Genomic DNA, 16,617 nt, shown 5'->3' with positions numbered 1-16,617 from the left:
AACAATGTAGTCCATAGATTACTCACTTACATAACTCAAACAAAATTACAATAAAACTCACACACTCGCACAAGTTCCTTTGACTCATGCTTCTCAACATACAAAAAAGAAAGTTCCTACGACTCACCTTGCAATTGCCATAAATATTCAATAAGGTCCGACTGGAGTTTAAAATGAATTTCACGGTCTCTAATGCGTCCATACCTCTCAATGTATGACAAAAATTCATCACTTTGTTCACGTAACACTTACAGAGGAGGATTATCCACTCCATCAATTTGTTCATAATCCAAGTCTACCACTTCATTATCATCCCGCTCATCTTCAACAATTATGTTATGGAGAATTATACAATCATGTTATGGAGAATTATGCGTTAGTTATCCTTCGTCTTACCTTATCATTTATACATTTGCATGCCTATGTAATTCTATACACATTATGGAAGAACACAACACACATGCATTATATATAAAATACTAAAAACAAATTTGTATAATAAAATACCACTTACGTGAATATTAAGTGATAATTTAATGTTTTATTACCCATAAAAAATATATCATAACGATTAAATTGTTTCTATTTGTTAGATTTTATTTAATCTAAATGAGTTGTGTTGTAATTTTTTTATAGTGGAAATTATTTAATCCTCTTATAATAATTTTAGAAATTAGATAAACCTATAACTTATATAAATTTTTTTTTTTAACTTCTAAAATAATTAAATTATAACATTTTTAATCCATGTAGTAATCATTTTGTGGTCTATAATTTAATAGTTTAACTTGAAAAAATATCAATTTATAAATTTATTATATAATTACTTCCAAATTTTATGCTTATACATAATTTTATATGTGGCAAACTCTAACTAATCTGATGAGGATTTATAGCCAACACTAAAATTTGGAATTAAGGTTTATTGTTGTTGTTGTATACAAAATTATATATATAAATATATATATATATATATATATAATTTACTACATAAATAATATAAAAGTCCTAACATTTTTTAAAGGTAACCATAATTTTTGTACTTTTTTTTCTCTTCATATTAAATTTTTTTTCTATCATTTTTTTTTCTTTTTATAACTTTTAATTTCTAAAAACATTGATACACAGAAATATATATATATATATATATATATATGTATATCTACATTTTTTCAATGAAACTTTTTATTTTTATTTTTATGGAAATATTAGCAACTTCATTTAAAACAAAGGTTTTAGAGCATTTACATCAACTTCAATAAGAATTTTAGTTAAACTAATCCAAAAAACTCAGCCTATGCTATTTAACAAACAACCACATACATCAATCTCAATATTTATTTCTCTACTTTATTTAAATATTATTTTTTGTCCCCAAAAATAAATAAATAAATAAATATTTTTATTCTCTCCCCCATACAACACTACCTTCTCCTTCATAGACGGACCACTACCATAACCAGACACAAACCCACCTTCTCCTTCACAAACACAAACCACAACAACCCAGATCTAAGAGGTACGGCATGAGAAAAAGGAGGAAAAAGAAGCTGATATATGAGATTTTTGTGGGTCTTTAGCTATATTTTTAGCATCCAGCTAGAACTATCCTGATGTGGATGCTCTTATAATTAGGAGCAACGCACCACCAAACCAAAAGTTTGGACTAAACAGTGGCAGCTCTACATGCATGCAAGTCGGTGGTCACAGGACTTGAGAAATGTGTGTATATATATATATATATATATATATAGATGCCAAAAAAAATATTATATGCTAAACTAATCTATTGTGACTATTCTAATAAAAATTTTGAATACCCTGACTTGAGCATTACAAAAATTTGGGTTCAACAAATATAAAAATAGTGCTACTACGTTCACAATATTTTCACAATAATTTTACAACAAATCTAATGTAGTAAGATGTTACTGATTTTAATTTGGGCCAAATACTAATATTATTTTTTTACCTACCAATAACAACTTTTTGCATAAGATTTATTGTAAAAATGTTGTGAACGTAGCATTACTCTAAAATCAATTCTACCTCTAAACATAATTCTTAATCCTTTTTTTTAAAGCTTAAATAACAACAATAAATATTTGCTCAAATAACAACAAACATAAATCAAACAAAACTAAGACAGGACCAAACAACAAGAAGTGAAAAAATTATTTAACAAAAAGTCTATTATGAAACAAAAAGATAAAATTTGTAATTCGTTCAACTTATTCAATAAAAATAACTTATAGTTTTATTTTTATTTAAAAAATGATACAAATAAAAATATTGCTGTAACTTAAATATTGTGGTAATAAAAATTCTTAGAGTAGCCGCTGGGACTAAAGTACTACTTGTCTTTTAGTCTAGGCTTAATAGCAAAAGTTTGGGCTTTCTATGAAATTTTACATTTGCACAGCACAATAGCTGCAATACACGTAGGACCAGGGCCTCCTCCATCCGTACCACCTCGTTATCAACCATCCGGGCATGATGAGTAACATAGAGACGTAGATCCATTGATCAATACATCTCAATCGGAAAATAATCAATAAAAAAAGAAAATCGGAATTGATCAATAAATTTATGAAAAAAAAGTGAAAAGAAAATAAAAGATGAAACATACTGGTGTATTTGGATACCGTTTATTTTACTGAAAATTAAAAATTAAAAACTGAAAATAATAAAAAATAATTTTTGAATTACTGTTCACACCAAAAATACTGTTCGCTTGCCTATTTATACAGTTTATGTCCCAAAAACAGTGCAATAGATGCTTGTAAAAAAACAAAATCCAAAGACGCAAATGTGAAACACTCCAAACGCCAATCCAAACGATCACTAGGATTATATTAACAAAAAAAAAAAAATGTAGTTATTGTTTACTTATTTCAATTTTCTTTTTCTGATGGGAACATTTCAACTAGACTTGTCCAACAGGCAAATCTGACGCAACCCACAAGGACCATGCATTGATATGAGTAGTCCGACATCTTGACTCGTCTAAGACCTGCATGGACGAATGTGAGAGAACACCGTTTCTCAAGGTGATATAAGCTCTCTATGCCACGCTTACCCACGCGAGAAAACTATTACACACTATGTCAGAAGGTCCTCTACAGTTCCGTATCTACTAAGGATCTGTTTCGATGAAAGAATGAAAAAAAACGAGAGAATGAAAAAGTGAAGGAACAAAAAAAATAAAAGGATAAAAAATAATTTAGTTTTTCCTTATAGCGTTTAGTTTAAGATGAAAACGTAGAAAGATAAAAAATGCAATTTGTATATATTTTTATGTCCCAACTAAATTAAAGAAAAAAAGTAGTAAATTAGGAAAGAAAGAAAGAAGGGATGAACCCAAAAAAAGAAAAAGAAAAATAGAATGAAACACGGAAAAAAAAGAACAACAGAATGAAGTATAGGAAAAAACAAAAACCAAAGTAGGAAATGAAATATATTATTTAAAAAAGTAACGTTTGAACAGAAAATGACCAAAAAAAAATGAACACCAAAGGCAAAAACCCAGATTGCTTAAAAAAAAAAAAAAAAGAAAAAAAAAGAGAGAAAACAAAACCCAGTTAACGTTGAGCAACAGCTCAGCTGCACAAGGGTGCCTTTGTCAATTTTTGTCCTCTTCACAAATTCACAATCACTCCTCACGTCCCAGTGGCCACCCAAAAAAAAAAGAAAAAAGTTACAAACACAGGTCCACACAAAAAGTCACAATTACACAATACAAAGTCACAAACTACGGTCCACACAGCACATCACAGTCACAGTCCATAAAAAGTCACGAACACAACACACCACAGTTCATAAAAAACGCAGAGGGTAGAGGGCAGAGAGGGCCAGAGGCAGAGCAATATAGCAAAGACAAAAAAACACAAATATGAACTTGAGAGAGGATAGAAATTTCTCAGATTTACCATGCCTTAGCCGATTCAACTCGTGTGAACATCAGCAGATGTAGACCAAAGATCTGAGCAGCAGCAACACTGAATCTGATTTGGGGAAAAAGAACAGCAGCAGGCTAGCAGTGATGGAGGCGAGAGTGAGGTTAGGGTAAAAATTTGAGAATTGTAATTTAGGCCTGAAATCCAACCTAATATGCTTAAAATTGTCAAAGAATGATCTGGATTACCAATTGCCATTACAACAGTTGCAAATACCTTGAAAAATGAGAAAGATATATATGTTTGGGAGGATGCAGTCAACCTGTTCAAAATGTCTGACCCAATAAAGATCGATGGAATGGATGAAATTTTAAGCATGTATATCTTTCTCATTTTTCAAGGTATTTGCAACTGTTGTAATGGCAATTGGTAATCCAGAACATTCTTTGACAATTTTAAGCATATTAGGTTGGATTCCAGGCGTTTTAGCTAAATCACCAACTATGTTCTCAAACAAGTTTCTCGCTTCATTTTCAAATAAAACTCCAACTGGGAACTGCTTTTGGGTATCCATATCATTGCATAGAACATTATAAATTCTGAAAATTATTTGGGGTAGAGTGGAGGAATAGTGAGGTTAGGATAAAAATTTGAAAATTGTAATTTAAGTTTTCAGTCAATATTTATTTTTTATTTTGTTGTTAATTTTAGTTTGTCCAAAGGATATTGATGTTATACTCTATACAATTTAATTCGTTTTTCTATTATTCTTTAGTTAAAGAGGCATAGATTTTATTTTATTTATTCATTTTTTTTTATAGGTCAATATTTAAATATTTTAGTATACCGGTTCTTTTTATTATTTGGGGGGCTATCAGGACCAAAATTTAAAATTTCAACTAATATATATACTAGCTCTTCATTATAAGAATAGCTATCTCTCGTCTAGGTTTGACCTCAATGAGAAAATAAAATGATGAACTAACAATGTGTCCTCATAGACTACAACATCACAACGGACATGAATTTTGCTGTTGCTGAAAAATGGAAGGATTAGTTTATTTTAGTCACAAATTACAAGGTACCTTAAGAAAAAAGACAATGTACCCTTCCAATTTTTTCAAGGTTATTATGGTTTAGTCAGACACTTGCTCTTCCGAATATTCATACATGTTAATGTGGAATAGACAGCAGCCACATGTTCTTAAAACAATGAGTAAGGTATCTAGTTCTTGATTATCTGATATCATGTGCCAAGATATTCTCAAGGAGAAATGGACCTGAATGCACCACTAGATGTTGAAGAATAAGAAAATATGACAAGAAACTATACATATATTTTCCAACAGGAATTGAAACATAATTTATAGCCCCAATCATCTGCCTGGAGCATTTACATGTAGTTTATCAACAACCATGTACCAATAACAATAAGCAAGAATAAATAGTAATTAAACAAGCAAATTTCTTAAATACATACTTAGGATCTCATACTAAACTTCTCAATCCAAGATCAATTCATGACTCAACTAACGCTCCAATCCCAACATGTCTCAAGCTATTCTGTTACTCAGTTGATCCTTCTTGATCTGGATAAGCTTGTCAAAGACACACCATGGAAAACTGAGGAAATGAGCTCTATCCATTCCCTCATTGCAGCAACCCCAATAGCTATAGTGATATGTCACATGGTACCAAGCCGATGCTTTTGCTTTTGCTTTGACAATATCAGTTTCAGAATCTGACTCACTTTCCTTGAGGAACCAGCTCCTAGCTTCCTTTCTTAGTGCCATTACAGAATAATTAATTTGTTCCAGATCCCTCCTCTTATCAAAAGATTTTGAAATTGTCAATATGTTTCCACTAAGTATTTCAGCTTCAGTTTCAATGCCATAGTAATCCATCAAACTCCCCAGCTTTTGATCATACTCCCTTTTGTAATAGAAAGCATCACTGATGTAGTCCTCGAAGCCGTCTACTTCCATGTCAGGATCATAACACCGCTTTGCTACTTCTGAGGTGAAGGGTGTCACAGGGCTCGTGTGCGATGCAAGGTCTTTCACCTCTCGAAAAAGCTTTCCTATCACACGTTCTGATTTGTAGGTGCATTTATCAGGCTTTTCCATGAAATCTGGGTATACCTTAACACGCAGATAATAGGGTATTTCGGCAACAATACCACTTTTTGGGAAGTCAACCGCAATTGAGTGTAGATTTGCAAGCTTAATACATTTAGGACTCATTGCCCTACGGGGCTCACTATCTGCAAAGACAATGTGGGCATTATCGATGATTCCTAGACGGTCGTTGAGTATGTAGTCGACGAAATACCCTTGAACTTCCTGTAGCACAAAGGTGACATGCTTTGTTATGTAAGGTATAGAAGGATGTTGTTGCAGATGGGATGGAAAATATGAGGAATCAATGCAATCTTTAAATGCATTAGTGTGGAACGTGAGTTGCATTACTACCTTCTTTTTATTATTTATTCATTTATTTGAGAAAGTGTTGCATTACTACCTAGTAGAGAGAATCAGTACCATTAAGTATGAGTCACTCCAGCCTAGATTTCTCTATCACTCAAAATGTTAGGAATAACAAATGGAATGCCCATAAGGTCTGGGATTTCTAGATTTGATCAAAATAAGGAAATTCATGCTTAGAATTTCCAGATTCCAAACTAATTCCCGGATAGCAAGACAAAGCCTTTAACAAGATTAAACATATTTGTTGCAGACTTTTCTCAATGATCCTAAATATCCAAAAAAGAGTGTTTCGATCAAGTATCTGTGATACGAGCCTAGCTTATTCTTTTGTGCTCATTAATATTATTAATGAACACAATGCATTGGCGAATAATATAACACGAATAGAAAAGATAATTGTTTAGAGTATGGAAACAATACTTTTCCCTCTTGACATAAAAAAAGTTCAGAAACAGTTTCGTAAATGACTACTCATTAGATGCACAAGAATATACACAGCCATATATAAACTAAATGCTCAATTGTCTTTAACATATAAAAACCCAAGATCGCAGAGGTTAGATGATGGAAACAAGATGTATTCTCATCAGGTGGTACAAGCAAATGAATAGACATTTGTTCAGAAAGAGCTATTATACCCTTCTTTTATAGTGCAGTTTTATGCATATATTAATTACAGAGGCAAATTAAAATGTGGTGTGCACAAAATATGCATGGCTTGTTACTACATATAAAGTGAAATTACCTCTATTGTAACATCATGATCAAGTGGCTTAGTTTTTGCTCCGATATACTCCATTGGTTGAATTTGTCGAGGAGGAATAAGATCAGGGTCCCAACAGACGAAGTACAAATCTCCATCCAAGTCACTCCCAGAACATTCATTTGGATGAGGTCTAATACAATTGTTCAACTAAAGTTAGTAAATTATTTATTTATTTAATTAGGTGGTGTCTTGCCAAGGCAAGAGAACAAATAAAGACAAATAACACAACATCCCAGTATGCAAGTATAATATAAAATTATTTGATGAGAATGCCAAAAAGGTTAGATTTTTTCTATCCTAGAAGGGGTGAAAAAAGACATTGTATGTGTGCAAACTTAATATAAAATAAGGTAAGATAACAACATATTATATATGGACATACAAATAGACAAGCTACCATCATGGTAATTTACCTACTGGAGGAGAATATGTTGCATATCATTTAAGTAAGATACATATTATATCCATGCATGCAACATAGAAGTATAAATGGCTCATCATATATCCTACATATTCATGTATATGTAAGTAAAGGTATACATAAATGTGTATAAACTGATGCTGGAATAGGATTATGTATAAACTCTATATGTATGTGAATCTCTCTGTGCAAATATTATAGGATTTCATGCCTTAGAATTATCTACAATGGGATATCACAGTATTACCTTTTTCCCTTTTGCGGAAAAACAACACAATCCGCCAGGTGGTGCAAAGCCGGCACATCAACAGCCTTTAGAACACGCACATCCCCCGGATGCAGACATGGATTTTTAGCAACAACTACCTCACCCTCAAAAATTAAATTGTTCGGGTTTGAGCTGCTGGTGCAAAACATATGGGAGAAATCATTAGAAAGCTGCCTACTAGAGCGAGAAATTTGGACAAATACTTCACCATATTCCAATGTCCTGGTCTCATCTAGACATCCCATCATACATCTCCCGTTTGGAATAAATATCCTACTTTTGAGCCGTAATTCTAGCAACTTAGATGCACGAAGTGTTTGTAGCATCATTGAAAGAAATGGTTCTGTATCAGGCTGATAGCCACAGAAAAGCATTTCCTTTAGAACCTTTGTCTTCTCTCCTGGGAATATCAATTCCAATGCTTCCTGTGAGCTCAACGGATCTGTTAACAAAGCATCTAGCTGTTCTATAGCCTCCTTTTGTTTCTTTTCAAAAACTAGATCCATAACTCCGAGGGTGGACAAAAGAGTGATTATTTGACGATTAAGAAAACAAGGTTGGTACCTACTCCATTCCAAGACATCTAGTTTGATGTTTTCTGATTTGTACTTACACATGCTCTTTCTCAATGACAACTTCTTTGAAGAAGTTGGATCAACAGCCACAACACCTTTGTACCCACCATATCGAATTTGAAATGCAGATGGAACATAATTTTCTAGGCCACATTTTGCAGCCACCTCTCTAGCCAATTCTGCAGATATCTTACCTATACCATCTGAGAAACAGTATGAGACTCCTTTCCTTTCAATTTCTACATCAGGAATATTTTCAACTTCATGCCTACTAACGCTCACTGTTTCTCTTGAAGAGCTGAAAGATTGACCCAATCTGGCAGCATATTTTGCCACATTCCTAATCTCGCGAAAATCACCCATCCACTCTCTGATATCTGTTGTAGTCAGGCCAGTTCTTGAAGCAAACATCCAAACAGAATTTTCTCGTAATTGACTGTTTGAATAGGCAAGAAACTCGAACTTGTTACCACCAATAACTATGCCATTTCGTAAAATGGACAGTATCCTGTCATAAATGCCAGTTTGCCTCTCCCCATTTGCCGAAGATGCACACGATGATAAAACTGTTGCGTGTAGTTTATCCAAGTCCTCATCAACAAACGAAACACGAAGAAAGTTATCAATATCCTCAGGATAGTTACGTAACACACGATTGGAGAGGTTCACCTCAGGACCACAGAAATACACTTTAGATGGAGTTACTTGAACCCTGTTTACATATACCAACCCATCATTTAAAGATATGGCAATAGTTTTAAGAAGTCGCCTCGATGTGGCATATTTTTTGTACTCCTCCTTAAGCCAGCGTACAGGTTCATAGCAGCATTCTTTCAAATGAGACAGTTTGTCCAAGGCACTTTCTATATACTCAATTGTTATTCTCCTAGGATCGACCAACCGATAAAATTTTTCATCAATTGCTTGCCCAGGAAGATAACCATGCTGAATTAAAGAGTTGATCTTAAAGAAGATTTTGTAAGGCAAGTCAAAGCCTTCGGGTGGGTTCACAGTAGGGACTAGTCCTGAACTGCAAGAGAGAGCAATACCTTGCTTTAGAACAAAAGGGCCCTCATTTTCCTTATAAGAGACAAAATCTCCATGAAATTTTGGAAGCTGGCCCTCCTGTGGGAGCTCCAAACATAGAGCAGAAGATTGGCCTATGCAGCACGACGGAGTGAAATCAACTTCTCGGACCCAATGACGAGTATGATCTTGCACATAAATCCGAGGAGCTCCAAGTAACTAACAATGCAAATAAAAATTCGTTAAGACAAGAAAAAAGAATTCAATTTTCAATATCACATAAATCTATGCAGGTTCAACCTATATAAAAGAAGACTAGGGGCTCTACCAATAACATTGACAGGCATTATTACAAAAGTAATGAAGTTAAGCATTCTTGACATGAAAATGTAAATAAGTATATCTTTGTGATACCCTAGATTGATTGGATAATGAATTGAATCAGTTGAGTGTATGTTACGTGAAGCTTTATAATCAACTATGAGGTCTCAACTATTACTTGACTATTCCTTTCAAGGTATGGTACAATTTATTTCATCTTTTGGTATTAGCTTTAAAAAAAAAAAAAATGCTAGCGGTTATTTCTAATAGCTAAGTGATATTAGGTTCTACTTGATGGGGGGAAAGAATAGGGGTGAGTTATGTATATCTTCATATCTTGGGCAGGTAGAGAAAGGATCAGTCCATGGTAGATAAATCAAAAGAGAAGGGTTAGTAGTTAGATTTGTGTCGTGGATGCCCTTCGATGTTGTGATGTGGTGACCTCCACTTTATGAAGTCAGCTAACACTGAGCCATAGGGTAGGGTGTCCAACCAACCAATATTAAGTTGTGGAATGTGAGAGATATATAACTGGGGTGGGATCTTTGTATTTAGGTTAAAGGGAAGAGAGATGTCAAACAAATAAAATGAATATCCTTCTGGTTTTATCTTAAAATTCACGGAAGAGTTCTCAAGAAGTCCACCTTCAAGATATGAAGATACAACAAGCATTAGCTTTTCCTCTAATCTTCTTAGTCAAAGTTTGTAATGTGAAAAAAATTATAATAATAACAGTAAAACCAAGGTGATGATAAGAGTCCACTTGCCTTTTGGAAATCGTTTTCTTAAAATAGCACAACCACTAGACCTTAGGACCAGAAGAAAATTATAGCAAATCAAAGAGGAATAACAAGAAACCTTTGGACAGGTTGTGTAATAGGTAAATCATAAACACACCATGCTTCAGAGCAGGATTGAACTATCCAACTACAAGGCAATCATAAAAAGCTTTTGTTCCCCCTTACAAAGTGCATTCAAAAGGTGAAAAATGTAATTCTCTATTAGTCTATTATGTAAAAAGTAATCACACTGGAACCTTCATCTTAACTTCCCTAATTCTACTTCTCAAGAAATACTTATATTACTAACACATGCTATATGGAGTTCCAACATCTGAAAAGGGAGCCAATAATGCTTTCATAACCAAAATTTTGTTGAAAATTGAAACTTTCACCAACCATTCTTCTCCAACCCCATCAACAGGATGATAAGTACGACTAATTGCAAAAAACCTTAAAGTAAGACATGAATAGCGGAGCATGAATGCTTACACATGCTAAGAAGCCTAAATTAGGCCTTTCTAATTCCCATTGTAAGGATATACAACACCTGTTTCCAAGGAAGACCAAATTCTAGTATTCACTAGTGGCTCTACACCATTCTTGATCAACTAGAGATAGGTTGTATAATAGAAGGAGTTCTTTACCCATTTTATATAGCTAGCAGTTTGCCTTATTTCTTAAATCCAAATGGAACACTTTAGAATGTGATTATGAACTGTAGTTGCAAGTTAAAGATGTCATATGCTGAAATATGATTAATAGATGTTAACACACACACACACTGTTACAAGCAACAACCATAATTAAGGGAGAAATATGATTACTAACTCTATGCGTGTCCTCAGGACAATGAACACACCCTCATAGCTTTGCAAAGGAAAAAACAACAAGAAGAATAATTTGTTTGAATGTTAACTATAAAAAGCATGGAGAGCAGCAAATTGTGAAAATTTATAATTAATGTTTTAACAAGCTAACCTGAATGAGAAGAAACTTTTTAGCTTGACCACGTGGATGATGGAGCTCAATCTTCCAAATGTTCTCATAAGAGAGTTCAAGCTTGAATTCTTCAGAAAGATCAGAGAAATAGAAGTACAAATTTCTCATTTTCGAGTCAAATCTGACAAAAACATTTTCCTGTTTCCAGAGCACAGAAAAAGTTTCCCTTGAAGTCTGATATCCAAGGTGCAATGCTATATTATCCATGGTATATTATCTAGAGCACAGCAACAGGTGTTGATTATCCAAGAAGACTTATGATTTCTGAAATTCTGCAAATTGGCCATCATTAGAACCACATTACCAATTAAGGTATTCAATGAAAAAAGTTCAAAAACTATTAATCATAGTAAAATATTAGACAGGCTTACAATGTAAATAACTTGAACAAAAACAAATAAAAAGCAAATTTTAAGGGGTTCAAATATCCCCATTCCATTTTTTTCCCAAGTCTCTATATATATGACTGTCTAGGAATGGTTTACAGTGGTTCCAAATGCTTAGATGCATTTAGTCTTTCCATGGATTGGTTTCAACAAGTAAGACTATTAGCCAGGTAGGGGAAGAACTAAAATAAAAATTTGAAACTATATCTCTAAAGCCTATATCAACCTAAAATGAAACTACATAAATATTAACAGCCTAGCCAAGTAATATTGGTTCAAGTTTTACATATCACTGCACCTTACACATGAAGAATTATCATATACTAATAAGAGAGAACCCACAAAACTAAATCAAAGAGACTACATAGATATCTTTCAAGACCAAAAAAGAATAATAATAATAAATGGAGCCCCAAAAAAAGAGACAGGACAACATTAGAAAACTACTTAAGAAAAAAAAAAACTCTTTTTTCATGTGCATTTGAAAGTGAAAATCAAATATCAAATTTAGCTCACTGTCATGCTCAAAAACGCAAAGGTTGCAACATTGATGCAATCAAATCATCAAAACCATTTTCAAAATTTCAACACATGTACTAAACAAATATTCAATGCACATTAATGTACTTCGAAGATATTAAATCTCAAAGAAATACTAACCCAAAACATTAAATTAAAAAAAAAAAAAAAGTAAAAAGGAATAGCTATAAATTGTGTTGTCTAGTTCCATTATGGAAAAAAATTAACATTTTGACAGCAATTGAAACCAGGATGAAAGAGGCTTCAAATTCTTGTTTTTCTTGACATTCTTCAACCATGTATATGAAAGTGTGATTAAGAGAAATGGAAGTGAATGATTGAAAGTAAGCAAGAGAGTCTCACCTTAAAAGCTAAGTAGAGAAAATATGTTGTAGTGAAAGAAGTAAGGCTCATGATCAAACTTTATATAGACAGAGTAGAGTGCAGTGTGGCGCCAAGATAACTGTCATGATTCCCTGCTTCGCGGGGACTAGTGTATATGAATTACTTCTGCTGATATGTGAAGCTGACGTAGAGGTAATTGACACGTGGCGGCGTTCGATTGCTTTTCCAAGGAACACTGTCTAAAGCTATGATGTCTGTCTTTTTTCATTTTTTTTTTTTTTTTTTTTTTCTTGTTACAAATTCCATTATCAGATTCCTCAAAGAATCTCAGACACTTGGTCTCTAAGCCGTTGACGAGGAAGGATCTAGTGTGAGAGTTACAGAAACTTCACACACCTCCAAGCCAAAGATTTGAGAACATGTCAGCAAAGTTAAGTACAAGTACCACTTTGTAGCATTATGAGGTGGCAGTACATGATTGGTAGCATTGCTTATTCTTAACACACTATTATGAGCATTATGTATTTCGGCATAATTGTGCTAATGACTAGTAAGGACCAAAAACTCATTTGCTTATCAACTTGTTTATATAGTTGTTGCACTTATTACTTGTTCTTACCATTTCTAATGCAACTGTCGAATGAGTGTTTTTAACTCTGAATATTATCAAAAATAAGTTTCGTAAAAAAAAATAAAAAAGAAGATAATTTTCTAACAAACTCTTTGATTTTGATTTTGTACATCGAAAATGAAATTGCTGTAAAATTTAATACATAATTAATCACAAATTTATTATTATTATTATTTCATACATTGATTTATGCCAAGCTTAATAGAAAAGGTTGCAAAGCCTGTCTCATGTGGAAGTGGGAATCATCTAATTCTAATTTTTAACTTGGATATTTTTTTTCTTTGGTGGGCCAAGCAGAATGTAAAGTTCCACACTGAAACTAATAACAAGAAAGGAGTGCCTTTTGCTATCCATGATGCTGAATTCCCCCTTGACCTGCAAGGAATTAGCCAAAAAAAAGGAAATGATAGTACAACACTAAAAGCAATGATGGAATTGAATTTTTTTGACCTCTTAAGTGATAGAGAAAAGTGGAAACTTTGGGAACAAGGACGCGGAGACTTAGTAACATGGGGGAGAACTTTGTTTGATTCTTTGGCCAAACTACACTTCTTTATGTGCATATAAGATTCTAGAAAAACACGCTCTACTTCTTTCCTTTGCGTTATTAAAATATATTATGGGATTAAATAGAAAAGAAAAAGAAGGATCTAGACTATATGATTACTGCAGGTATATTAAAACGAATACAATTCTAAGCACATCAAGTTAATAAAAAGTGTTAGTTAAACTAACACTTCTTTTTACACATTAGGTACCCAAAAAGGAAAATTTACTAGGATAAAATAAATAAGAGCAAAGTATTGTTGAGTTTAGGTGAGATGAAGTTGGAGGGTAGGACCAATAATATGTGGACTCTTTAGGGGACTGTCTTTTGGGTTTTGACCCAGCTAAAGCCACAGCTTGAGAAATCAGCTTTGATTTCTTCCATATAAGTTCGAAGAGTTTACAAGCTGGAAGGTGACTGGAACCCACCACCACATCCATACAAATTTTCGTTTTCTACTACCGTCAGATTGTCCAAAAGCAGTCCAAACCATACATACTATGTGTCCTGTACTTCTAAATAATTAAAAAATAAAATCTGCCAGTGACCTTTCGGCCAAATCAACAATTAACTGGTTATATATCCGTCGATTGGATCCACAACATCTTCATCTTAAAAGGGAAAAAAAATAAAATTTATGTACCTTTATATTTATTTATATAATTTTTTTCAATTATAATAAAGAAAAATATTTGAATCCTAAATATCTCATTTAAAAATATCAAAAAGTGGCAACTAAGTTACGTTGCTCAATCATATTAGTTCATATATACAAGTTACTTTTTTAAGTGACTAATAACTCGATTTCAAATGGGTATGATGATCTAATTCTAATTTCTAAAACCATTCCTATTAACTCTCTCCCTTTTTGTTTTTTTTTTTTTTTTCAGTTAGGCCAAAAACCTTAATGATGTGGACCAATCAGTCACAAGGCTTCCCTTCTCTGAAACTAACAAGAGAGAGGGAGAATCTTTTGTTCCCATTGGAAATTCCTCCTTGTTATGCAAGAATTAATTGAACCAAAAGGGTGATGAGATTGAATTGACGTTAATTATTCCTCTGTGTACTAAATACTTGGTACTTACACTCAGGAAACTTGTTTTGGTTGCATTGGAATGGAGCATCTTTTTAAGACTTATGTAAATTGATTGGCCAGAATACCTCAGAGAACCAATCACATTTCTTTCAATGTGAAATTACTACATCAAATTCTAGTTTCAAATACTTATTCAACACGTTGTTTTTGGTTGCGTTGGAAAGTAGAGTTGTCCAGATTCAATCCGTTACCAATTGTCATAGGAACTATTTTCAAAACTTAATGCAAATGCCCATATATATGAAGCATTGAGAATCATTGTTTCGTCTCATTACTAGGGTTTAATCCCTGCCTATATAAAAAACTGATTGGTGTCTTGATCTGATAATATAAAGCTATTATTACGAGTAGATACCATAGGTTAAAACTCTCTAAAAAACACTCATTAGTATCATTTCTTTTTTAGTAAAAGATGATAGTCATGTGTTTGGAAGTGTTTGAGTTTCAAATTTTGAAATTTCAGAATTTAGATTTTACCTCTTAAAGTTTTATTCCACTTGCATTAATAGTCCCTCCATCCATATTTTCCGTTTAGTGCCACATAAACTTGTCACATATGTTTAGTTTATCTAATAAAATGATGCCACATAAAGAGCTTTTTCAATAAAAGACTATAGTCATGCGAATTATTTTTGCTAGTCGCGGGTCCACACAATGCGTGATACAGTTACAATTTTTAGTGTCAATATAGTTCACCAAAAAGTTTGGTTCTTCTTCCAACTAGACAACATAATCCATCATCATAAAGAACTTATTTCGTGAAGCCTTGTCTTATTGTATCAACTATTTTGAGTGCTAGTATAAAAATGAATATGATCATTAATTCCTATTAGAGAATGGAAAGGACAATAAATTTATTAATAAATGAATTTTTACCATGGTATGTTGAACTTGAATAACTTATACATTGCAAGATTGTAGATTATAATATTGAACTTAATATCATAAATCATTAAATTTCTTATCCCTTTATAAAAATAAAAATTAAAAATATATCCTCAATTGGTCTTCAAATTAAAACCATATCATATCAAAACACTAAAATTTTGTAACTCACTCAAAAACTAAAATACAAATATCAGTTAGGAATGGGTGGGGGGAGGGGGGGAAGAGAGAACAGAAAGAAAGATAATACCACAAATCATTGAATTAAAATAATAATATTACTTTTTGTCATCTTGGACGAAAGTGACTCAAATGGACCGAAATGGAATGACGTGGACCAAAATGAACTGAATTGTAACCAAGACTGAAATAGACTGAATGGACCAAAGTGAACCAAATTTGAAGGCACGTATCAATAACAATCCTATACATTGATTTAGTAACAGGAAAATTTACATGTTTACATACTTTTTTTTCTTTTCTTTTTTTTTCCTGGGAAGTGATAGATTTTTTTTTTTTTGAAAACCAAACCAAACATATTCATTCATTAAGAGAAATGGAGTCCAAGTACAAAGCTTCAAGGGCTAGAGGTGGAGACTCCTCCATCAAAAAAATATCCTCATCTATCAACCTAGCATAGCGAGCTAAGGAGTGGGCTACAGTATTAG

General features: G+C 32.9%; 1 protein-coding gene across 1 annotated transcript; it reads right to left on the bottom strand.

The window, feature by feature from the left end:
- Positions 1 to 5,232: 5,232 nt before the first annotated feature.
- Positions 5,233 to 11,801, bottom strand: LOC126717731 (probable RNA-dependent RNA polymerase 1). Its single transcript, XM_050419583.1, has 4 exons — positions 11,520 to 11,801; positions 7,817 to 9,657; positions 7,128 to 7,278; positions 5,233 to 6,238 (listed from the first exon to the last, which is right to left on the bottom strand). The coding sequence occupies exons 1-4, from the start codon at positions 11,745 to 11,747 to the stop codon at positions 5,450 to 5,452; spliced, it is 3,009 nt and encodes a 1,002-aa protein (XP_050275540.1). The 5' UTR covers positions 11,748 to 11,801; the 3' UTR covers positions 5,233 to 5,449.
- Between the last annotated feature and the right edge of the window lie 4,816 nt (positions 11,802 to 16,617).

The sequence above is a fragment of the Quercus robur genome, chromosome 3 (assembly GCF_932294415.1).
Source record: "Quercus robur chromosome 3, dhQueRobu3.1, whole genome shotgun sequence".
Taxonomy (NCBI): domain Eukaryota; kingdom Viridiplantae; phylum Streptophyta; class Magnoliopsida; order Fagales; family Fagaceae; genus Quercus; species Quercus robur.
This window is presented reverse-complemented; position numbering and strand designations above follow the sequence as displayed.